The 22,994-nt window shown below is 54.1% G+C and overlaps 1 protein-coding gene and 1 non-coding gene across 6 annotated transcripts; one reads left to right on the forward strand and one right to left on the reverse strand.

Annotated features, from left to right (window-relative positions):
- The first annotated feature begins 89 nt into the window (after positions 1 to 89).
- TRNAS-CGA (transfer RNA serine (anticodon CGA)) lies at positions 90 to 171 on the forward strand. The gene has a single exon. It is a non-coding gene; the product is annotated as a tRNA-Ser (tRNA).
- A 475-nt stretch (positions 172 to 646) lies between these two features.
- On the reverse strand, positions 647 to 22,895 carry RNF41 (ring finger protein 41). 5 transcript variants are annotated; one of them, XM_075049675.1, is made up of 8 exons: positions 22,783 to 22,893; positions 20,305 to 20,485; positions 19,562 to 19,743; positions 7,545 to 7,657; positions 4,205 to 4,476; positions 3,244 to 3,379; positions 2,831 to 2,934; positions 647 to 2,291 (listed from the first exon to the last, which is right to left on the reverse strand). In XM_075049675.1, the coding sequence occupies exons 4-8, from the start codon at positions 7,632 to 7,634 to the stop codon at positions 1,940 to 1,942; spliced, it is 954 nt and encodes a 317-aa protein (XP_074905776.1). In that variant the 5' UTR covers positions 7,635 to 7,657; positions 19,562 to 19,743; positions 20,305 to 20,485; positions 22,783 to 22,893; the 3' UTR covers positions 647 to 1,939. The 5 variants fall into 5 exon arrangements, with proteins under 5 accessions (XP_074905776.1, XP_074905777.1, XP_074905775.1 ...); XM_075049676.1 differs by lacking the exon at positions 19,562 to 19,743; XM_075049674.1 differs by lacking the exons at positions 19,562 to 19,743; positions 20,305 to 20,485 and having other exon boundaries at positions 22,783 to 22,895.
- Between the last annotated feature and the right edge of the window lie 99 nt (positions 22,896 to 22,994).

The raw sequence follows: 22,994 nt of genomic DNA on the forward strand, positions 1-22,994 counted from the left end.
GGAGCAGCGTACCGGGCGGGGCGGGGCGGGGCGGGGCGGGCGGCGGCGGGGCCCGGTCTAGGCGGAGCGCGGCGCAGGGTGGCGCGGGAGTCACGGTGGCCGAGTGGTTAAGGCGTTGGACTCGAAATCCAATGGGGTTTCCCCGCACAGGTTCGAATCCTGTCCGTGACGCTGACCGCGTTTTTGCGGAGGCCACCGCGGAACGGGGCCGCGGCGGGAGGGGGAGTGGGTCACAAGTCGCGGGGGGGCTTCCAAACGCCGGTAGCCGCTCTTTTAACGGCAGGGACAGCGGGGGTCTGAAGGGGGGGGGGGCTAGTCCTTTTGGGGGACCACACCTCGCGGGGGGGCTGCAGAGCTGGGTGCAGGGGACAACCCACGGACCCCCGTGGCAGGACATGTCAGTCCCGGGGGGGAGTCCCCAGCTGAGGGGACCCACAAGGGCAGCACCCAGGAAAGGCGGTTATTGATCTCAGCGACACAGAGACGGGAGAGACCCCATGGCCCCCCCCCCGAGATGCGGACGACTCCCCCAAACCCACCCATTTTTCAGATGGGACTGAGCCCCTTTGCCAAACACCCCCAGGTCCCCCCTGGCAAGGGGTTTTGGGGAGCAAGCACAGACCCCTCCAAGGCACCGAGACACCGATAAAGCAACCAGAACGCTGTTTATTGATCACTTAAATCCCTGCCTCCCGCCAGGCCGGCCGGGCACCGGACCCAGCTGCGGCCAGATCCGAGCGGTACAGACACCGGAGGAGAAAGTACTGTAAAAAACAACATAACAAATGCAAATAAATTAAGTTCCCAACAAGTAAACGTAACCAGGTTCTGAGGCGCCTGTCCACGGTACTTCAGAAATAAAATAAGAAAGGGGGAGTGGGAATAAAAACAAGAAAAGGCCAAAAAAAGTACAAATAAAAAAAATACAGAACCACAATCACAAGTGTCTGGAAAACTAACAGCAGTAACAGCAGAGGAAGCGGAGCCAAACACCGGCAAACACAGGGCAGGACGGCGTCTCGGGGCAAGGTGGGAGGGCGGGAGACGCCTGGGGGGGCTGTGAGCTGGGTGACTGGGGGGCGAGCGTGGGGATCCGGCCTCTCCCGGGGAGGAGAGGGGCTGGGGCATGCAAGGAGAGAGGGGCCCGAGGTCTGCAGGGTGCCGCGCTGGCGGGGGGAAAGGCTGGTCCCCAACACAGAGCCCCTCCCGTGCCCTGCAGGTGCCGGGGGCTCGTCCCCGGCTGGTTTGGCTCTGGGCGGCTGCAGGGTCGAGCAGGACCCCGGGGGGTGACGCTGACAGCGCCCAGTTCAGGGACTCCCCTGGCCAAGCCCCTTCCCCAACCCGCAGGAGGAGGGGGGAGCGGACCCCGCTGCTGCCGCCATAGTGGGAGGTCAGAGGCAAGGCTTGGAAAGACAGCGGCAGAGAGACGCCGGAGAGCGAGGCAGAAAATCCACAGAGGGAGAGAAAGCCCAGGGAGGATTCGGCCACCGGATAAGCAAGAGCTGCCAGGGGCCGTGGGGTCCGTTCACAGCAAGAGCCGAGCCAGGCCTCTGGGTTTGGGCTGGACCAGGAGCCGGGCTTTGGGAGAGGCACCAGCACCCAAAACGCGGGCTGGGTCTGAGGAGTCTGGCAGTATGTGTGGAGCGGTTGCTCCTTCTCTCCTCAAAAGATATCGAATGGGAGAAGCTGATCTGCAAGGGGTGAACGTGGAAGGGCTGCAGTGTGTGGTCACTGCTGGGCCAAGTGTTTGAGCAGTATTTACCAGAGGCATTGAATCATTTCAGCTAGGAAGCGAGAGGTTCGAGGGAACGGTGCCCTAAGAAAACCATGTCAGTGACTAGGGAACACCAGCAGTTTTGACCGGCTACCCCCAGTCTCCACCTCTGCACCTTTCCCCTCCTCTCCCTCGTCATCATGAAGCATTTCTCTTTGAAAGTCCTTAGATTTCCTCCACTCCGTGTGCAAATATCATCACCAGTCCCGGCTCTAGCACCATGTCCTCGCCCATGTGCTGGTTTTCACAGGCCATCACCACCACGGCCTGCTTGCCGGGGATGCGCTTGGCCACATAGTTCTCATAATACCGCCGGTTCATCTGGCGGGTCTCCAGCGTGGCCAGGCCCTGCGGCCAGTTCCGCTCGTGGGCGTTCTCGATCAGCTCGTTGATGATGGACGTGGGGCAGCCGCTCTCCACCAGCGAGCGCTTGATGACGGCCTGCAGCACCGCGTCCGGTGTGGAGATCATTCCACCCCACCGCGTCACCCGGGCCGGCTGCAGGGAGTTCACCCACCTGGTGACAGACACGGGGACAAAGCGGTCAGTGTTGTGCATTTTCGTTGGCTCCCATCAAAAGCAGGGAACTGCTCTGCCTCTGGTCTGCTCCACATTTGGGAGCAAAGCTGGATGGGGAATGCCTCCATTTCCCCACATACCCCTCCCGTTTTCACCCCGAAATGGGACCCAGCTGCGGCATTCAGCTCTGCTACTCCCTCCCCAGAGGGAGGGGAAGAAAGGATGAGATGAGAAGCTGCTTCCTCCGGCCTTTCTCACAAGGAGGAAGGAATCTGGCAGCTTCCTGCTCATGGGCAGGATGCAGGTGGAAGAATAAAAATGCTCCGAACCCATTGTGCAAGCAGCTCACGTGCTGCTCCCCAGCACAAACACCCCACAACTGCCCCCTTGCTTTTGTGAAGCATTTTATTCTTGCCTCAGAAGGCACGTCACCCCCTCTCGAATCCATCAGTGAAGCTAGCAGACGCCCAGCTCCACCTGCACCCCAACGCAGGGCTCCCCAGCTCCTCCCCAATCAGCATGAGAACCAGCACTTACTCCAGGATTTCATTGTATTCAATGGTCTCCTCCAGGTTCTGCAGGTTGGGGTTGACACTGCGGATGGCACGCATGTAGGCCTTCAGCAACTGAATGTCCCGTTTCTGCAACAGGCAGGACAGACCAGGGTTTGCAAAAAGCAGTCAATGCCTCAGCTACCCACCATGAGACCAGACCCCAGCACAGCGGCAGGGGGAACACATCCCTGCCCATCAGCTCAGCTACTGTCCCAGCAGCTGGACGACAGAGGTGCAGAAGAGCAGCAGAGCCCTGGCTGCACTCAGCTCGGGCTGCTCTGCAGCCGCTTTCTTCGTCCACAATGCTTTTCTGACGTTTGGTGTCCAAGCAGGCGAGACTGACCCTTCCCATGAGAGACCCTGCTGTGAGACAGCCCCTCGCACACACGGACCTACCTGCTCGGCCAGCTGATGCTTGTGCTCTGCCGAGGTCTTCTCCAGCTCGGCAATTCTCGTCTGCTGCTGTTGCACCACAGATCTCAAATGCTTGATGCAGTTGTGGTTTGGCAGCTCATCTTTGGGCATTTCCAAGCTGTGGAGCGTTACAAAAAAAAAGGTGGAGGCCCCATGTTAGGGAAAGTTACAGACCAGAGCACTTGGTGTAAGCACATGAACAGTCTCCAGAACAAATCCAGTCTTGGAGGACTTGCCAAGAGGCCCGGGAAGCCCAGCGTCATAACCTCTGATAGGTGTAGGGAGGCCCATTCCCTGCTGTGTCTCAGGGCCAGGCGGGAGAGATATGCGAACAAACCACCACCAGGTCAGCAGGCAATGGGGATTTTCCTCCTCCAAAGTGATCAGGGCTCAGAATCAGGTCCCACACTAGGCAACCCATGGGCCTGATCCAGTCTCTGACTTCATCCAAGGAGATCTGATAGTCTCCAAGCCAACAGTCAGTCACCACCTGGCTGGATGCTTACAACACGTGAGTGGGAAGGATATCGGCACCAAAAGCACACTTGCCAAGGCCAGACCAGCCACCCACCGCTCTCGGCTTTTGGTGATGCGTAGGAGGGAGCAGAGCTCATGCTGGAACTTATGCCAGGGGGCTGGAATGGCTTTGGGCGGATTCACAAAGGCTCCGGTACCCCATTTCCAGCAGTCGACCAACACCTAAGCCCCAGCAACGAGCTGAAGAGCCAGGGACTTTGAACCAAGTTTAAGAAGAAAAGGGTTTGACTAAAAATCCTTCCCAACCCTTTCTGCAGCACCATGGCCTTCAAAGTCCTGCCACCCCCAGAGCTCTGCACCCATGGGGCAAAAGGGTGTCAGGCACCAAACCCCGGTTTCCTTCCCTGAGCCTGTGTCTCCTGCTCTGCCCACCCTCTGTGGCAGAGCTCCCCAAGGCCATCCTCACCCGCATCCCTGCTCGCAAGTCACTGGGCGCTTTGGATTGTGCTCGCAGTCATTGAGGTGAGACATCAGGTTGTCAAGTCGCACAACTGCTGTACAGCCGAAAACAGCGTTGTCGCAAGTGATCTGCAGCTTCGAGAGCATATTACGCATGATCCGCGGGACGGGGCGGAGGTGGGCAACCGTCACGACGCTGCGGTCCACAGGGCACGTCTGCTGCTGGGAGAACCACTGGGTGATGCAGGCATTGCAGAAGGCGTGCTCGCAGTGAGGAGCCTGCGGAGGGGCAGAGAACAGCCACGTGTTACTCATTCCCAGTGGGAAAGCGTTTGCTGGCTCGTGTGTGGAGGACAACCCTGACCAGAGAAAGGCTCTTGGTCTTCAAGGGGTGCACAGCAGCTATGTGCTGCCTTGGGCGAGGAAAGCAAAACGAAGAAGCACCTCCATTACACAGGCAGGCACAACGCCCACGCAGGGGAATGAGACACCAAAAGCCACACCTGTAAAGACCAGAGCCGCACACGGTACCCTCCGCTACAACACAAGAGGCACTGCTGCAGAGCTATCCTCCCTTTCCCTTGGAAAAGCAGGTGCCCACCTTCATCCACCCCAGTTTTAATTTGCATGCCCAGCCCCACCAAGGTACTCTCTTTGACCCCCCCCCCCGACACGTGGTGTCTTGCAGGCAGATCAGCTCCCTGTGACAGGACATGGACCCCCTCAGAGCAGTGCTCCTGCTCTGCTCCATCCCAGGTAATGCTGCCTCCTGAAAGGGCTGAGGGGCCGAGACAGATCGAGATGCTAAATTTAAACATTTTTCCAGGGCAGATTAGAACATTACTTCACTGTATTTACACAGCTGGGCTCTGCTCTTGCGTTCAAGCTGCAATTGAAAAGAGTATTAAGACTGGGGAGGGGGAGCGGGACAGATGCCAGCTCTTTGGACAACACTGAGCTTTCTTCCACAGAGCAGAAACCCGGAGTTACAGGAAGGTCAGACACATTCAGGGCTAAATCTCACTTACAAGCTGTTCCCCCAGCGCACACTGCCTTGCAGGCTGCCTCGTACCAGCCAACAAAGGCATACAACGATTACAAGATGTATGGTGGATTAGGATTCACCCGTTCAAGCTACAGGACCGTCTGGGGAGTTTTAGTGCAGCCCCTGTGGTGACGCAGCTTGAGCCAATCTGCCCAGCACAGTGTCTCCGAGCCAGCAGGCAGCCAAGCCTGCATCAGACAAGGCAGCATGTGCTGGGCTATGGCACAGGTACAGCCCCTCCTCTCCCTCACGTCTTCCTGAAGTCCCACTCTACGAGGCTTCGGCTTTCCACTGTCTTCCACAAAGCCAGCCTCTCCGCTCCCCTTGTGGTGTTTTATCCTTTTAAGCCCATGCCTACCCCACTGAAGTTTAGTGATCAGGGTACCCCAGCGTCACCAAGTGCAGACTGGAGATGCGACAGATGAATCACACCAGTTTCACTGGCTATTGCACACAGAGGGTCACTCTGTGCCTGTAACGCAGGGATGGGCCCTGGGGAATCTCCATCCTTGGACATACTGAAATCTTAGGGCTGGGTACAGCCCTGAGCCCTCTGAGGTATCACTGGAGATGGCCCTGCTTTGACCAGGCAGAGGGACTGCGCTGGAAGGGAGGAACAAGGAAAGAGTCCTCAGGAATTTGCTCCCTTCAAACCAAGGCTTGTCAGAGGGCACAGCTTGTGCCTAGCTACAAACTCAGCCTCATCACAACTCCAGTTACTGTGGTGCTGGCAGGAGCAGGAGGGCTGGCATCCAACAGACAGGCTGTTAAACACGCTTGAGAAAAGCCTGGGAACAAGGGAATTTGTGATATCACATTCTCAAAAGAAGATTTAAATAAACCTGCTTAAGAAAGCTGCAACTTTCCCTCTGTTTTATGCGATGGCCTGTGATTGTGTTCACACGTTGACAGACTTTTTAAAATCAAAGCTTGTTTGACATAACAGATTCACATAGCTGGAAGGTGCAAACCCATGATTTTAACTACAATAGATTGCAGTTCCACGCACCCCCAGCCCACCTGCACAGGGTAGGCTACAGCACCACAGCTCCAGACTCTCTGGGATCTCCATCAGGCAGCTTACCAGCACAGCAAAAACCACAGGTTTTGTGATGTGTTTCATTATTAAGTGATGAAACTGCAATAATTATGCACACATTTCAGATTAGCTCAGTTTTATTTTAATCCGTTTTATTTCAAATGAAGCTGGATTTATGCAGAGGGTACTGAGCTACCCAGCACATGGCCACAGCTCGGCCAGTGTAGGAATGCCTCCGGTGGCATGCAGACCCCGAAGGGAAGGGGCAGGGACCGGGGAGGGACACAAAGTCCCATGTAGCAACCAGCTCCACTCAGCCAGCAGTGTTCCAGTCTGGTCAGCACTGGTGAGGGGGCTAGAAAAGCCCCCACTAACCTCTCCCCAGGTAACAGGACCTCGCAGGACAGTGACAAATACAGCCCTTCCAGCACCGAGAGGCACAGGAGGGCTGGAGACTACCCAGTGCTCCGGAGCAACGCTGCACTGGAAGAGCTTGTAATAACAGAACTGACAGGAAAGCCCCGTCCAACAGCCCTTCCGCTTCACAGCAAGCAGAGGAAGGAGTGGAAGCAGCAGCTCCCCATGCACACCCTCCTTCCCCAAGTGGCTGCACAAGCTGCAGAGTGAGCCAGAGGATCCACCAAACAACTCGGCTGTGCCAGGCCCAGGCAGAGCAGTGTGCTGGTACCAGGGCTGTGGTCTGTCCATCCTCCAAGCTACGTTTGGTGACAGAAGAGCCAAGCCAGGCTCCCAATGGCAAGTAAAACAGAACAGGTCTGTAGCATGGAGGAAGCATGTGTGCAGGGAAGCAGAGAGGGTCAACCAAGCATGAAGCCATAAGCAAGGGACAGATTTTAGCATAGCTGCTGCCATCTCTGCCTTGGGACACCATCACTGGCATGCAGCTGCATTGAGCTTTGGTAGAGTTAAGAAGGGAGTCAGGAATGAAAGAGTAAGGGAAACCTGACCCCACATAAGCTAATCCCTTCCTCCCGCCTACTTGCTGACCCCAGGACATCCCCCAAACCCAGAACTTTAGTTCATTTCCACCAGAACTCACACAACCGCAGACTTTTATCCCTGGTGCTGCTTCCTTACCCGTGCTGTTAGCTTAAACCATTAGTAGGAAAGTTAAGAATCCATTGAGCTCACCTAATGCACACGCTGTGTGCGGCGCCCATCATCTGATCAAGACATCTAGAAGTCTGGAGCTGCAATCGGAGGCTTTCAGTAGCCACAGTCAGTGCTCAGACAGAAACCTACCTGAACTGGCTCCTCCAGGACCCCGCTGCAGATGGGGCATATAAGGTCTTCATCAACATCCCCCTGAAAACGTGCTACATCATACCCCATTGCTCATCACCGATGCCAGAACCCTGTGGAGGGAAAAAGAAGAGCAGTTAGCAGCAGTTGAGCATCCCGTGGTGTCTAGACAGAGCAGGTCCCGGCCCTCACATCATCCTGGTTCCCAAATTCCTGCTCTCTCCTCCCAGTGTGACCAGCTGCGGTAGCCCCGGGCATGGCTGGAGCTCACAGTCAAGTGCCATATGGAGGAGTGTGCAGTGGGAAGCGGTCTCAGCCCTGTTTGTGTGTGCTGAACTCCTCCGTTTTGACGTGCTGCTGGCATTGCTTCTCTCCCACACATGTTATTACTAATTCTGCTGCAATTTTTCTTCTTGCTGGTTATTGGGTTTTGGTTTGGGTTTGGTTTTGTTTGTTGTTTTTTTTTTTAATTGGTTGTTTTGTTTTGTTTTTTTCCCCAGAGTTCTATTTGGTTTGATGAGACGACAGCACAGGGGCACCTCTAAAGAGCAAGCCCAGTCCCATAGGCTGAGCAGTGGGATGTGTGCCAGGGACCGTTCCTGGGTGCAGCCAGACACCCACCAGCCTCGCCACATCGGCTGCAGAGAAACCAGCTCCTTCCCTGGGGACAGCAGGCCCACTGGCTTCTGGCATCCCAGCTGCCTGCTACAGGCATTGTCCTCTGCTGCCATCTCCAGTGGCTTTCCCACTCGGCCAAGCAGACGCAGAGTCAAGACGCCCAACACCATCTGCAGCAAAGCGTGACCTCAGCTGGGTGCTCCAGCACCTGGACGAGGAGCCCCCCACGACTCACCAAAGCTGTTGGGGCCTCTGCTTCCAGCACGGAAGGCATGCAGCCCTGAGAGCAGCCCCTCAGGCACCAAGTCCTCACCCCTCCCTGCTGAGGAAGGCATTTCCAAGTAACATCGTTCACCAACTTCTTACACTATCTGCCAGAGGCCAACCTTGAGCTTTGCCCTGGCACACCTGCAGTTACTGGTTCCTCTGTGGCTTGTCCCTAAAGAGCCAGCTCCTCCTCTCCCATTCTCACCAACATCAAAGTCGGTGACAAACCGCCACAGCCGTACGCTGCACTTGACTGCAGATAAAGGAGTCCCTACCCCAAACACAAACAGGAGCCAGGAGGGACAGGAGCTGTACGAGGCATGCAGATGGCACATGAGGCTCCGAAACCACCATCCACACGGTGAGGAGACTGTGGCATGGCAGCGCTTCCAGCTGTGCAAACACCAGGAGCATCTACTTGCTCTGGAGGGCAGGCAGGAACTCACCCTGCTGTTGCTCTGCAGCCAGATGTGGCCACCCAGCTCCAGACAGCTCCAGCACCAGCGCCTGCACCTCGGCCGAGTTGCTTGCACAACGCCACGTACCTCCCCAGCCAGCTCTTCACAGCTGAAAGAGCTTTGGCTCTAGACAGACATAGCAAGCAGAGCTGGTTGTGGAAACCACTGCGTCTGCCCAGCTAGAGCAGTGAGGGAGGAGAGAAGGTGATGGATGGACACAAAGGGAGGCTGTAGGTAATGCAATGGCTTCATGGTTGGCTCTTGGGACCCTCCCCAAGTCAAGGGGCAGCAGGGAGGGACTTAAATCAACTCACTGGACACTGTGAAAGTCAGACAATAAATCAGCTCCACGTGTGGATGGATTCTTTGCTTCCACAGAGCAGGCACAGACAAAGGACTCCTCTGACAGAGGCTGGGGTGGGGAAAGTCCCTGAGTCAGCGTTTGCAATTCAGATAACATGATTAACGGCTGCAGGCTGGAAGGAGAACTGATCTCTGAGCAACTAGGATCGGTTGCTCTTAAACCTTCCCACGCCTTTGGACAGATGCTGCTCTCCTCCACTGGGAAGGGACCCAAATTCCTTCCCATCCCTTCACGAGCCACTCGCGCTGCAAGTCTCAGCACCTTCAACACATTTACATTGGGTTCAAACCAACTGGAAGGGCAAACACGGATGTGGAGAACCCAGCACAACAGCTCCTGGCTGCCAGCTGAGCCACAGCACCCATGCAGCCTGCTAGTCCCCCACAGAGGTGCTTCACTTTGCAGCTGGAACCACACTGACCTTCTCTGTTGCTCAGTGCTCAGGCACCGGTTCATGCCCTGGTGTCTTAATGTGCCTTTGAATGTGTGAGCAACTCCACGAGCAGCCTGCCCTCTCCTTCTGCTCAGGAGACACAGCACCTGCTCCTGCACAGGCACTCAGGTATCGAAGTAGAACTGCGCTGGGCACCGCTTCTTCAGAACCACGCTCCCTAGCGACTCAGCTTTCTTTGTCTTTTGCTTCCACACTTCCAAATTCCAATGTCATCTTTCCAACAAACAGCGGGGCAAGACACTAAACGTCTTCACATCCACTCAGGAAAGAGCCAAGTGGAGGGCAAAACATGAACACCGAAAGCCAGCCTTGCCATCTGCCAAACAGAAGCCACATCAAAACTTACTCCAGAAAAATTTCAGCACCTGCACGAGTCTGAGCGCCTCTGAATTCTTCTCATTCCTTGACCCAGCTGTTCCCCCTTCTGCCAGAGATCATCTGTGGGGCTCTGCCAGCACACTGAAGCAAGGAGCACCCTGCTGCTATCATGAAGCAGAAACAGGAGAGCTGAAAGTGTCTGCAAACGCTCGAGTGAGATGGAGCTGGCAACCCAATCTCCCTCCTGCTAGATCCAGAGGTGAATTATTGACCTGGCCCTGCAGGATACTGGATACACTCATTCTTCCCTGGGCTCAGCAACCTGCAGGATGGCCCCAAAGAAGGTATCACATAGCTAATACGAGCAAGCCCTACTTGCGCAGTGCTACTCATCAAAAGTGATGATTCGCGGGCTGCAGGGATCCATCATGTGCTGAACTGAAGCACAAAGAGCTTAAAAAAATACCTTTCCTGGAAGGGCTTCCAGAGGCAGTCAGACACCAGGGTGAAGTCAAGCCAAACCATCTGCAACACGGGCAAGACACAATACAGGGGAGGGAAGGCTGAGCAGGAACCCAGACAAACCCAGTTACAGGAGATTGCTTCTCCAGTAAACAGCAACTGCCACCTATGATTATACTTGATTTAAGCGAATGAGCTTCCCAATCCTGCCCTCTCCAAATACACACAGCTTCTTGACCCCAGCACCATCAGCCTCCCTAGGGCTGGGCAGGGAGAGGGGACAGCTCGCACAGATCAGAGGCCAGTCACAGAACTGGGCTTTAGCCCAAATTACAGAGAAAAGCTGGGATAAGTCACTTTTTCCCTGCTACCCTTGTCATCATCCCCATCATCCTGCCTTGTCTTTGTAGATTGTCATCTTCTTGGCCTGGGGACTTCAAGTGCCTGCACACTACTCAACACAGAAGAGATCTACATAGCAACAAGGGCTTGATGGTATCAGAGAGGATCAGTAATTAACAAGTCAAAAGCACTTTGACTTCCTACCCTTACCCAAAGCCTCCTCAGCATCCACCAGCAGAGACAAAGGTTCCTAATAAGCCCTTGGGGAAGTAGAGGACAGGAAAGAGGAAGGCAACAACTCACTCCCCAGCTGGTTAGAGCAGTGCTGCACGGAGGACAGCCCCAAGCCTGTCTCATCATCACGGCAGGGATTCCCCAGCTCCCCAACTGCACCTCATCTCAAGCCCCAACTTGTGCAGCTCTTCCATCCTCCCCACAAACCCTCCATTTAAATAGGCAAACATGACATATAAAAGTTAAGGCAGACCGTCACTGTCAACTCCCCCTACTCTGGTCACAGGACATTCATTCCCACATACCCAATGCATTGCAGTTTTGCTCCAAATCTTGGGCAGACAGGGGCTTCACTCAGTTGTCTGACATGAGCTTACCTCCGCCCTTCAAATGGCAGTACAGGATCACAGCGAGCAAGGCTGGGGCTCCTCTGACCCAAAGCTTATCTGCCCATCTTTCATGTTAGCAGCAAGCATATAGATAAGATTTCCGTGGTAATATTGTGCTGTCTTCCAGCACGATAACTAACTGTTCCTGCCCCCAGAGGAAAATTGCTGAAAATTTTTTTTCTGTTGACAAAAGGAAAATTAATGGCTTAAAAAAGCTCCCCCTCCTCTTTGGAAAAAAAAAAAAGTCAGCATGGGAGCCCAAGGATTTGTTCCACAGCCCCCAGAGCACATGTTCACATGTTCCCTTCTTTTTGCCACAATATGTTCAAGCCGCTGGATCCCAGACACTCCGGCTGAGCCAAGCTTTCTGCCTGGTTGACTGCTCCAGGCAGTCTGTGGAGCAAGCCAGCATCTACCGGCTCCGAAGGAGCTCTCCATTCCACCGGCACAAGGAGGCTGAGTCATCTGGAGCTCGCAGGGTTGTACTTCCATGCTCCTGCTCACCCACACAGCCAGCTCTCCTTGGTCAACAGCTGTTTCAAGCTACAAGCACACCTGGGCATGGGCAAAGATCCAGAGCAACCTGGAAAGGGCCTGGCCCTAGACAGCTTTGCTGGGAAAGCAGCATCTTTCACGAGATCTTACAGCACGCTCTTGGCTGCAGGTCCCAGGACAGGAGCAGACACCTCCACCTGCACCATGCGAACAGCGTGCCAGGCTGTCGGGAGACACTGACTCACTCTCAGGAGCTGATGAGTATGAGTGTGAGCAACACAAGCAAGGACCAGTGCAGAGGCAGACAACGGCACTGGAAGGGAAGCGAGTTTCACCCAGGTAAATGATGCACTGGCTACAAAACTCCCCAGGCCCCCAGCCACCCCGAGCCTGAGAAGGTGAAGGTCTGAAAGAGGCACCAACCCACCTCGACCCGCACAGCTATGCCAGGCAGAACAGGCGACGGGGATGACTCTGCACTCACAGCTAGAGCTCACTGAGATAAACCAACCCAGTCCAAGGCAGACAATAAATGACAACAGTGAGAACAACATGATCACAGGAGCAGAGCCAGCACCTACCTACTAAACACATGGCAAAAAATACGCCTGGAAAAAATCAGAGCACAATGGTCAGTAAAGCCAAGGACCGGATGAAGAGCAGTGACCACCCCAGGGCCTTGTGTTCAAACACAAAGGTGTCCAGCTTCTCCCCAGGGACACCAGCTGCTGGCAGCATCTGCCAGCTCTGCTGCCTGCCCTCCTTTTAGCAGATCCACACAGCCAGCCCCTCTTCTGAGCCAGTATCTGGTGCCAGTTCACTAGGGAAGCCCATCCCTTCTGTGGAAATAGAGAAGACCAGACAGAATCCCTTAAAAAAATTAAAAACAAACAAACAAAACAAATCAAACTTAATTAGCCTGTGTTGGAAGTCTCCAGCATTCAGGCTTTGCCTGGTTCTCAGGGAAAAAAAGACACCATTTTCTCATTATTTCCAATATAAGTGTTGCCAACAGATACCAGAGCCGCTTTACAGCTGGCATAGCTTGGAAGAAACCTGTTCTGTAAGCAATGGTGTTTTTAATAATCTTTCCTAATTTCATCAGCTTTGTGAGCCAAAAGAAATAGAATTAAAACCAGAAAGCAAGGGGGAGGGGAGGAAAGGGAGAGAAAACAACATATGGATGCAAGCGGGGCTGTTCTGTAGCAGTTAAAGCCCAGCATGGGAGCCAGGACACCAGCGATCTTCTCACTGGTTTGCACTGTGTGTGTTCTGGGGCACCACACTTTGTTGTCTCTATTTCCCTGCTGTGAGTAAATACGTAACATCTCCGGGGGGCTGCACAGTTTCTGAAGCAGTCTTGCTGCTGCTGGAAAGTTTCCAGGTGGAAAAAAAAAAAAAGTGATCCAGAAGCCTAAAGAAATCAAAGTTTTGCAGCAACTGGCTCCCAGCACCCAGGATCTGCATCCATTTAAGATGGCCTCTGCTCCCAGGAGTCCAGGTCACACCAAGGAAAGAGGCTGCCGGCACTGCCAGTGGGACAGCAGAAGACCAGGGACAGAGCTACACAGCAGAAGCTGCCCCATCCATACCTGGGAGGGAGCACAGGGGCTCTGCAGGGGAGCTGACGTTTGGCTGAAGCACTTTGCTGAAGGCATCTGCTGGGCTCCATCACCCAGACCAGGTGAGGAGGCTGCTCGGATAGGATCAGGGCTGGCGCCAGGACACAGGCAAAAGGGCTCTGCTCAGCCAGATCTCTGGTCTGACAAGCAGATTGAAGACAGAAGAGTCATCAGTGCTGAAGCTGTGCCCGTGTCCGTGCCTTGCAGCTTTAAAGCAGCTCCTAACTGACCTGACACAATGGAAGTTTCACAGGAAACCCTCATGTCAGCAACCAGAGCTGGCTCCGGTGACAGCAGCCTGTTCCCGTACAACAGGAGAGGATTCACCAGCCCAACGACAGTCAGTGTGCAGAGCTGCGACAGTCTGTTGATGTCCTGCAAGCGACCCAGTTAGTGCAGCCCAGCTGGCCAGGGGCAGCTTGCTAAGCCCGCGTGATTACTCGCCTGCCCTCCTGCCAGCACCGCTCACTGTGGCTCACGACATCCTCTGGCATCTGAAGTCTGTGCATTTTAGAGCACAGCACGGTCAGCAGCTGTGACGAACTTGCTGGGCCCCTGCAAGCCACATACTCAAGATGAGTGCCCAGTGCGTGGCCACCCTGCTCCAGGTTAGAGCCACACAGCAGTCGCGGAGCCCAGTGCTATAAACAGACCCGTGTCACACAAGAAAGGAAGAGCAGTCTGAAATTGAAGATTAACAAGAACAATATTGAATCCGAACATGCAGCATAATCTAAAGCTGGCTAAAAGTCCCTCTGCCTGACCTAGATGTCCAGCGACCCAGTTTCTAAACCACACAGTACAGCAGGACAGAAACAAGCCCAGTGCATGTTGTACATTCCTGGCCAAAGCGACTTCCCTGCACTGCCGGGCCTGGCAGGGAACCGAAGCAGGCACTTGCTGACACACAGGCTGAGCACAAATCCAAACTTTGCCCTAATCTGGAACTATGAGCTCTCTGCTCAGATACAGGCCCCATTAGGATTTAATGGCATTGAAGAGCTGGCACAGCGTACATCCCATAGCTTCTTTGGAAACGAAACACCAGCAGTGCAGGTCTAGCTGCCATATCCCCCACGGCTCCTCCAGCTGGGGTTGCGCACCCAGGAAGGCACAAGGATGGGAGTTACAGAGCTGTGCATTACAGAAACGTGAAGGCAGCGAGAAAAACAAACGCTCACTTTTGAGATACAGGCTGGAGGCCAGCCGCCTTCTCTACTGCACTCTCCTCGCTGCACAGGGCTTCGGCAGCTCTGTCGAGCCCCACAGACCTGGCCAGACCATTCCAGGTGACTGCGTTTATAGCCTTGACTCTTGTCAGACCCTCCTGGTCTTTCTGATCATTACCTTGACTTTTCTGGTACAAAAATCACACCCCACGCTTACCCGTGTTACATGCTGCTCAACAGAGCGGATCTGATTTCAAGTGCCAGCACCAAAACCAAGCCGGGTCCAGAGTCCAGCCAGCACGGGCAATCCCTGGGCTCAGCCACACACAGAGTCTCATGCTCAGAACGACCCGTGAGGTCTGGAGAGGCAACTCAGCGGCCGCAGGATCAGATTCGTAGCATTGCTCTGCCTGTTCTTTTGCTTCTTCCCAATTTGATGGCATCTGGCTTGCCTGACTGTGTGCCATGAGCCTGCATGGTTTAGTGGCTTTCCCAGGAATTTCTGCACACATTTAAAACATCCATGGGCCGTGAACTTAAAAACCACTGGCACAGACAAGAGTGCTGGTCTGCGGGCCAGGACAGTCGCTTCACCTGCCTGACTTCACCTTCTCCATCAAGAGTAACTGGTGAAGAGCAGCAGATACAACAAACCAGTTCTGCCTGCATGCCCACCACCAGTAACCACCAGCTGCTTGGCATGTGCATAATTAACCACCCCACTAATGACACCACGGAGCAGGAGCACTCCCTCCCCACCAAAAAAATTGATCAGACACTCAAACAGCCTCAGCTGAAACGTGACTCGTTTGCTCCTCTCCAGCATTAATACACAGGGCCTCTAATTGCTATTGCACATACCCAGGAAGCAGAGAGCAATTTGAAGTAATTTACGCTCCACTCACAGGAAAAGCCAGCGAAGCAATCCTAACAGCAACTCCAGTTTCAGGGAAGAGCCCGGCAAGCCTTTGTGCTCTGCGATATAGCAGCATTCAAGCAGCACTGCTCCACAGCACAACTCTGCACAGACTGGTACCACAGCAGAGCCGCACTCCAGGCTCAAAGGGAACACCAAGGAGTTGTGTTTGATTTACCAGACACCAACTAGTATCTTGATTCTTGCTTACTAATCCTTTAAAGGGTTACCACCCACTTCAACATAACTGTTGAGCTAATGTGCTTGTTTTGGAACAATGGTGACACGAGTTAATTCACTCCTTCTCCAAACCGTGTTTCCTTCAGCAGGAACAAAACCCGATGGATTCAGCATGCTCACTGCAGTCCCTCCCACACCTGAAATAATCAATATCCCGCAGGCCTAAAACTTGTTTCTTCAAAGAGTTTTAACCAGTTAGCAGAGACTTCAAGAATGACTGACTGTAATCCACAAAGTTTTAGTACATACTATTTTGATTCAAGAGGCCACAGGCGAAACAAAAATATTACTCATTATTTGCTAATTAAATGCCAAAAGCATTGAGAGTACAAATCTAACAGCTCTTCCCATAAAGATTTTTCCTCCAGTGTTGATCTTCTGTTCAACATTAGCACACATCCAGAAAGCAAAACTTTCCAAAGGAAAAAAAACAAACAACCAACTTTTTCTAAAAAGCCTTTCACAAGTCAAAGGAAGCTTTTCCCCAAGTACATACAGGCAAACAAGATCAAAAGGAAAGCGGGGTTAAACAATCATTCTCAGTTGTATAATAGGAAGAAAACACATCAATTGTGAGGCCCTGCCCACATTCAAGATCCCATTTTGGTAGGACAAACAACATGTTGAAGAGCTCCTATTGCTTAACCCCTGCAGAATCAGGCTAGAGGGCTTTGCCACCCAGCAAGGCCATTCCTTATTCTGGGAAGCTCTTCAGGATCACTAAAGCCCAGCGGATAGTCCCAGGAACACCTACAGGCATTGTGCCCAATGCTGGCAGCACCTCAGAATCCCACGACATGAAACAACACTACCAGTACCAAAAAACCACAGCTAGCCTGCAGTGTCTCCCAGCTGGGACCCAACAAACTCATCCTGTTTTCCATACTTTCAGTGCATTGAAAGGATTTAAGTGAAAGAGGCTGGAGGCAGAATAGCTCACCATGGAAATCAGCCACCTCGAGAAGGAAAGCAAAAAAAAAAATAAATTGGGGGGAAGTTCCTGTAGGCAGCTGCTGAAAGCTGAGTGGCTCTCAGCACAGCAAGCTCACATCACACTGTGCAGTTTCACCTCTGCACCTACACAAGCAAAGGAGGTGACAGGGAGGTGGACGACCCAGTGTGCAGCCACGGGGCAAGGGCATTATCCCCTCAGACTGGGCAAGGCTCATCTGAAAAAGCAAGCCAAGCAGCCCAGGTAAAACCCCGCGGTGCCCCATCCCTCCTGCCTCCAGCACAGCCTGCTCCCTGGCGCACGGTCGGCACAAGGCAGCTTTTACCCATCCCATCTCCAATTCCACAGCCAGAGAACTGAAACAGCAGCTCTCTTCCAAAGCTGTGGGATGAGCAGAAGCAACGTCCACAGACCAGATCAAACCCCTGCTCCACTCCAGCCACCCTTACCTTCAGCCTGCGAGGAACATAACAAGATCTCTCTTGGCGCTGCGTCAAGTCCTACAGCCCTATGAAACGCATAATCGAGAATCGCAGCTGACTGCAAGCCTCTGCTTCGCAACTGAAAGCAGCTCAGGGAACACAGTTTGGTGCTGCAGGTTGCTAAGCCAGGGCAACGACTTCTGGCGGGGCGGGGATAAAAATCACATTGTTTCAGGAACATCAAGGTCCTGCTCTTTATTAAGACATTCTGACAGGGTGGCCTGACCTGGAGCTGCTGAGCTGCCCACCCAATTCCTGCCACTTCCTTTCTGTACTTTTTTCAGATCAAGCCCTTCCAAACCTCAGGAATTCAATCTACAGTGCTGTGAAGGGGCTTTGACACCTCAGACAGGACTGCCAAAGGGGCAGAAATAATACACCAAACCCCACAGCTATGTAACAACACAGGGACAACTGGGAGGAAACCTTGTGGCAGATTTACTCAAGACAGCGTTATATTCCTCCAAAAATATTTCAACAGGAGGGGGGTGCACTCCTTTACAGGGCTACACCCACGCTTTGTCTCCTGCCAAGCACTCACCTGCCTTGCAGAGGCTGCAGTACCCCAGCTACAGCCCCGGGGTGAGACCCTGCCCATGACCCCCCCGGCACAGGAGGGCTGTCACCAATCATCCTCAGGAATGGGGGATACACTCGGTCCGGGTATCGCAAACAGAACCACAGCCTCCCAAGCCTCAGGTTCCTATGCCTCGGGTTCATCAGAGGGGAACTGTTCAAGATCCAGGCAGAAACACACATTTCTGGTTTTGTTCTTTATGCTCGAGCTTAGAATATTCTTCCCAATTGCTGCATTTCGACACTGCAAAGTCTCTTTATTTTGCTTGAGCTCTCTGCAACAGCTCCTGCCTACCAGGAACCCGGGCAGGAACTAAACAAGGTCCTGTGACTTGGGGTACAAGCTCCCATTAAAAACTACTCGAGCCATCAGCTGCCCGGGCACCGGCTGCCCTCCCCAGCTGTCGCCTGAGCTCTGACACATCTCACAAACCCCAGAGATCACGGAGGAATGCAGCGCAGCATGCTACCGCAGCCTGCAGCATGTCTACAGGCAGATGCAGCAAGACCAGAGGAAGATGTTGCCACCGACAGCCCAGAGGCAGGAACCTGGCCCCAGCCTACTTTTGGGGGGCTGCACGTTCCTCATCCACGACGGCAGAGACACCGGCAGGCTCCGATGGGGACGGGGCCTCTCGCACGTGCTGGGCCCTGCAGCCACAAGAAGTGGTTTGTCTGGAGAGCGTTCATGGCTACAGAGAAGGATGCAAGGGTCTGCAAGGCGGGTGTCCCTTCGTTAGATAAGCGGAACAAACCACTTGTTAACAGCTGGGGCCATGCTGGAATTACACAGCACAGCTTTACCCAGATCTGCCAAGCCTTTTGTTTTCTGGTTTGTTTCTTACAGCATCAAGACAACAAAAAAAAATAAACAGCCTAAATCTGAAGTTAAACTAATTTATGTTTAGGGTTTTTTTCCGCCCCCCAGAAACAGCAGATGTAAGTCACAGCCAGCAAAATGTCTGAATACACACACTCAGTTATAAAAAGCATCCCACATCGCTGCTCCATCAGTAGCCTGTCCCCTCCCAACTCTAACTGCTCTGCCAGAAGTGGAAGCGATGCCTTGTCCCAAAGGAAACCATGCTGGGCAGTTCCTTTAAACAAGGGCATATGTACTGCTCCGGTACCTGCCACAGAAAGGCAGACCCAGGATGCAGGAGGATGCCTGTGAACCACCGCCTCCACCAGCAGCACCTCAAGAGGTCCCAGCTCCTCAAACAGGAGGAGAGGATTCCCAAGAGCCCAGGGCGGAACCTGAGCCCCTCACTGAGACAGTTCAGCAGCCTGGCCTGCGCAGGTCAGCCAAGCCTCCACGCACCCAGTCAGACCCACCTTCGACTATCGGCACTACCGTTGTACCGAGCGAGCCCAGACCAGCTGCCACATGGACTTCATAATCCGAGAAGACCAAAGGGGTTTCTGCCTTCAGTTGAAAGCATTTGGATGTGAGGGATCTCTTTAGACTCGGTGAATAATCCCATCCTCAGAGCAGAGCAGCACAGATCCTATTCAGTAAGAAGTGTTTCCTGTTTTCTGCCGCAAGGAGCCCACACAAGCTGCGAAGCCCCAGCAGTTGGCCAGTCACCAAGCTGACTGATGAGCGAGAAAACACAGGCAGAGACCGCTTGAGCAGCGCAACTCACAGCTCGCTTTTACCTTTAGGTTTGTTTGAAGTTCGCTTTGCATTGCCTCCAGCTGTCTCTGCAGCCTTTTAGGATGCTTTTCCAGAACTCCAGATTCATCAGTGGGTTTTGTTAACAAAGGCTTTCCCTGCAAGTCACAGGGAACCTCGCTCTTTCAAGAGTGCTCTGGGAATTTCAGTGTCTGCCCTTCTGCTTCTAGAGCACCAAGTGAAATAAGAGATACAGAAATCAGGCAGGGGCAGTTTCTAAGCCAGTTTGGCAGGACTTATTTTAAACCTCTGAAATTTAAGGAAGATCTTGCCATTTCCCTGTAGACATTAATTTACAACAAAGGTTCTTTAACAGCTTTAGAGCAAGAGCTGCGTCCTTCACTGTGAACCTGCACAGATCCATGAATAGCAGGCTGTGATCTCTGAACAGTGTTCTAGGTAAATCTGCCAGGGGAGAGATCAGGCAGCTACAAGCTGCAAGAACAGCCATACATGTTGCACTGTCAGCTGCAACAGGGGGACCGTCAAGACATAGAAGTCTTTCTTGTTAACAGAGCAAAACCAAAGGTTTCAGATAAATATGACTTCAAAGTTATCGGCAGCATCCAACCAAAAGCCCTGAAAGTATATATAAAGCAACACTCTGTAAAACTGCTGATGTAACTCTAACCGTTCACGTGTTGGAGGCTCCACGTGTGTGGAGGAAGGACTTAAAACTCATCCCCTGTGCACAGATGGAGAAAGTTTTGTGAGGTACTTGATTTACCTTCCGCGGCAGAATTCCTTCCTAAGTGGCAAAGAGGCAGGGCTGGGCTGGTTTTACTCTTTTCAGGGAGATGCTCCCAATGGCCCATCTTTTCCCCTTCCTCTTCTACGGTTCAAAATGTTGTTCTTCGAGGGCCAAGAGCTGCTGCCATGCAGGAGTCATAAGGTCAGACAGGACAGATCTAATCACGGGGGGGGGGGGGGGGGGGGGGCGGGAAGGGAAGGAAAAATGAGCATGGCAAAAAAGGAGGTGGAAGGCTGTGCCCAGCCCTTCACCCCCTCTCAGGGCCCCGATGAAGACACCTCTCTTCCTCCACACACAAACCCAGGCTTTCAGCCACACAGAAGAGAAACCTGCATTTCCTGAAGAGCCTTTACAACTCTCCTAAGAAGCCGAATAACCTGTGCAGAAACCATTGAGCGCCTGCAACACAAGCCCCATATGCCTCCAACGCAGATACACGTTCCCCTGGGGACAAGGGTCCGAAGTCAGTCATGAGAACAGAGAACCACCACCACATCTCAGACCACTCCTTACCTTGTTTTCCAACCCCATAAAAAATTACTCTGCCTTGCCTTTTTTTAAATTTAAATGGGAAGAATAAGGGTCCCTCTGGAGCCCCCAGCCAGTCTTAGAAAGCCCTCATGCATCCCAGCCTTCCCCAACAGGCTGAACACGACCAAGCTGGTGATCTAAACATCGGTTGCCTCCCCGTGGCACTTCGCTTTGGAAATTCCAGCCCTTGGCCAGGACTCTGCTCGCCTCAAACCCCCACCTCGCTTGGCCAGGATCGAAGCTGGGACGAGAGGCTCTTCCAGCAGGATCGCTGCACAGCAGGCATGCACCGCGCGCAGGGAAAGAAATATTTGCCCAGTAGGTAAAGTCTCAGCTTTTAAGTTACGCAATCCTGCTAAAAATAGTTTCCCCAAATGCCACCTTAAGATCTTCTGACAGAAATCCAAGTTTTTCTTGCAACTCCTCTGCTCGCTCTAGCGTTGCAAAAATTGACAGCAGGGAAGCCTGAATTGGAAAAACTGCTTTGGTTTTATCTGCTGGTCTCGGCAACAAGGATAAAACCAGCTCAGAAACACCCCTGGACGTTACCACTGTGCTGAACCGGCCACAATGAACACCCAGCCCCCGAAGCTCCCACAGTAGCTTTACTGTTATTATAACAAAAAGGTTTATCAGATGCTGTTGCATTTTTGGACATTTTTATATTTATCACTTAAAACTGTATTAAAAAAAGACTAAGGCCCTTCCTGCTTCCTGTAAGATGAGACACCACTGACCTCAGGTGCTTACAGCTGAGACGAGCAGCAGAACACAGCCTGCTTTGCGAAACCTTGCCGTGAATAAAGCCTTATCCCATTTAATTACCAACTTCCCTCTGCTCCCTACCCTCCCCAAACAGACAGACAGGCTGCGTGATGTGCTCTGAAGGTCAGACCTCCAAGAACGGGGAAGCTGCGCGTGTTCCCCACATTCCTTTGTCGTGAGCGACGGGCGCTCTCCTTCCACGGCTGCTTCGTGCAGGGGATTCCCCACTCCTTGCCCAGGAGCATCCCAGCCCTGCTGGGGATCAGGACGCCTGAATCCTCACCGCACTACAGCAGCACCCAGAGGCTGCAAATAATTTGTCAGCGGAGCAACTTTCAACCCAATTAAAGTCTTTCCTGCAAAAGCTATCAAAAGAGGAACTGCTGCTGAAGTCCACGCGTATTTATGACGCTGCATCATCAGGTGGAACCAGCACCGTCACAGGCCACAGTGGTTGGGGTTTATTTTTTTTTTCCTCCACCTTTTCGGCCACGGTTTAGCAACATGCCAGCCAAGCCCTGCAAGCGGGAGCTCCAGCAGCCGGGGACACACACACAGGGAGGGCAGGACAGGACAGACATACAGGAGGGCAGGACATACCACCAGAGACCAAAGCCCGGAGATTCTCCCCTAGACCGAGGCTCAGCCAGGCTGGCACAGACGGGCTCCGGCAGCACAAAGACCCCGCCGCACCGGGGGCCATACCCCCTCTCGGGGCTCCTTCCTCCCCAAGGCTTCCCCTCCCACGGCCTCGGTGGGGTTTCACGCCCACCCCCGCCAGCTCCCCCACACACCCCCCGCCAGGCCCGATCTCCACCCCACAAGCACCGGGCTCCTGCCAGCCCGGACCCAGCATCCACGACCCGGCCCAGGGCCGCAGCGGCCCTCAAGACCCTTCCCCGAGGTCCGGGTAACCCCCCCCCGGCCCCCACCACCTCCTCGCTCCCACCCCACCGCTCTCGGTGCTGTCGGGGCCGCATCGCCTCCCCCCACCCGCAGGGCACACACCGGCCCCACCAGGCTGCCTCCCCCCCCCGCCACCCCGCAGAGCCCGGTTCCTTCCCCAGGGGGGTCCCCAGCCCCCCCCCCCGGTCCCGCAGCCGCCCCACGGCCCCCCTCACCCCCGCAGCCCCCCAGTCCGGCCCCGGTCTCACGTACCGCCTGCCGCCCGGGTCCGGGCCGGCTCCGGGACGCCGCGGGGCTCAGGGGCGGCCGCGGCCTCCACCGCCTCCCCCCGCCCGGCCCCGCCGCGCTGCTACGCAACCCCCGCCCCGCCGGAAGTTCCCGCCCCGCCACAGGCAGGAAGCGGCGCTCTAGCCGGCGAGAGACACCAAGGAGCCGGAACTCGCTGGTCGGGGCGGGCTCTATGA

This window comes from Buteo buteo, chromosome 17, assembly GCF_964188355.1.
Source record: "Buteo buteo chromosome 17, bButBut1.hap1.1, whole genome shotgun sequence".
NCBI classification, from domain to species: domain Eukaryota; kingdom Metazoa; phylum Chordata; class Aves; order Accipitriformes; family Accipitridae; genus Buteo; species Buteo buteo.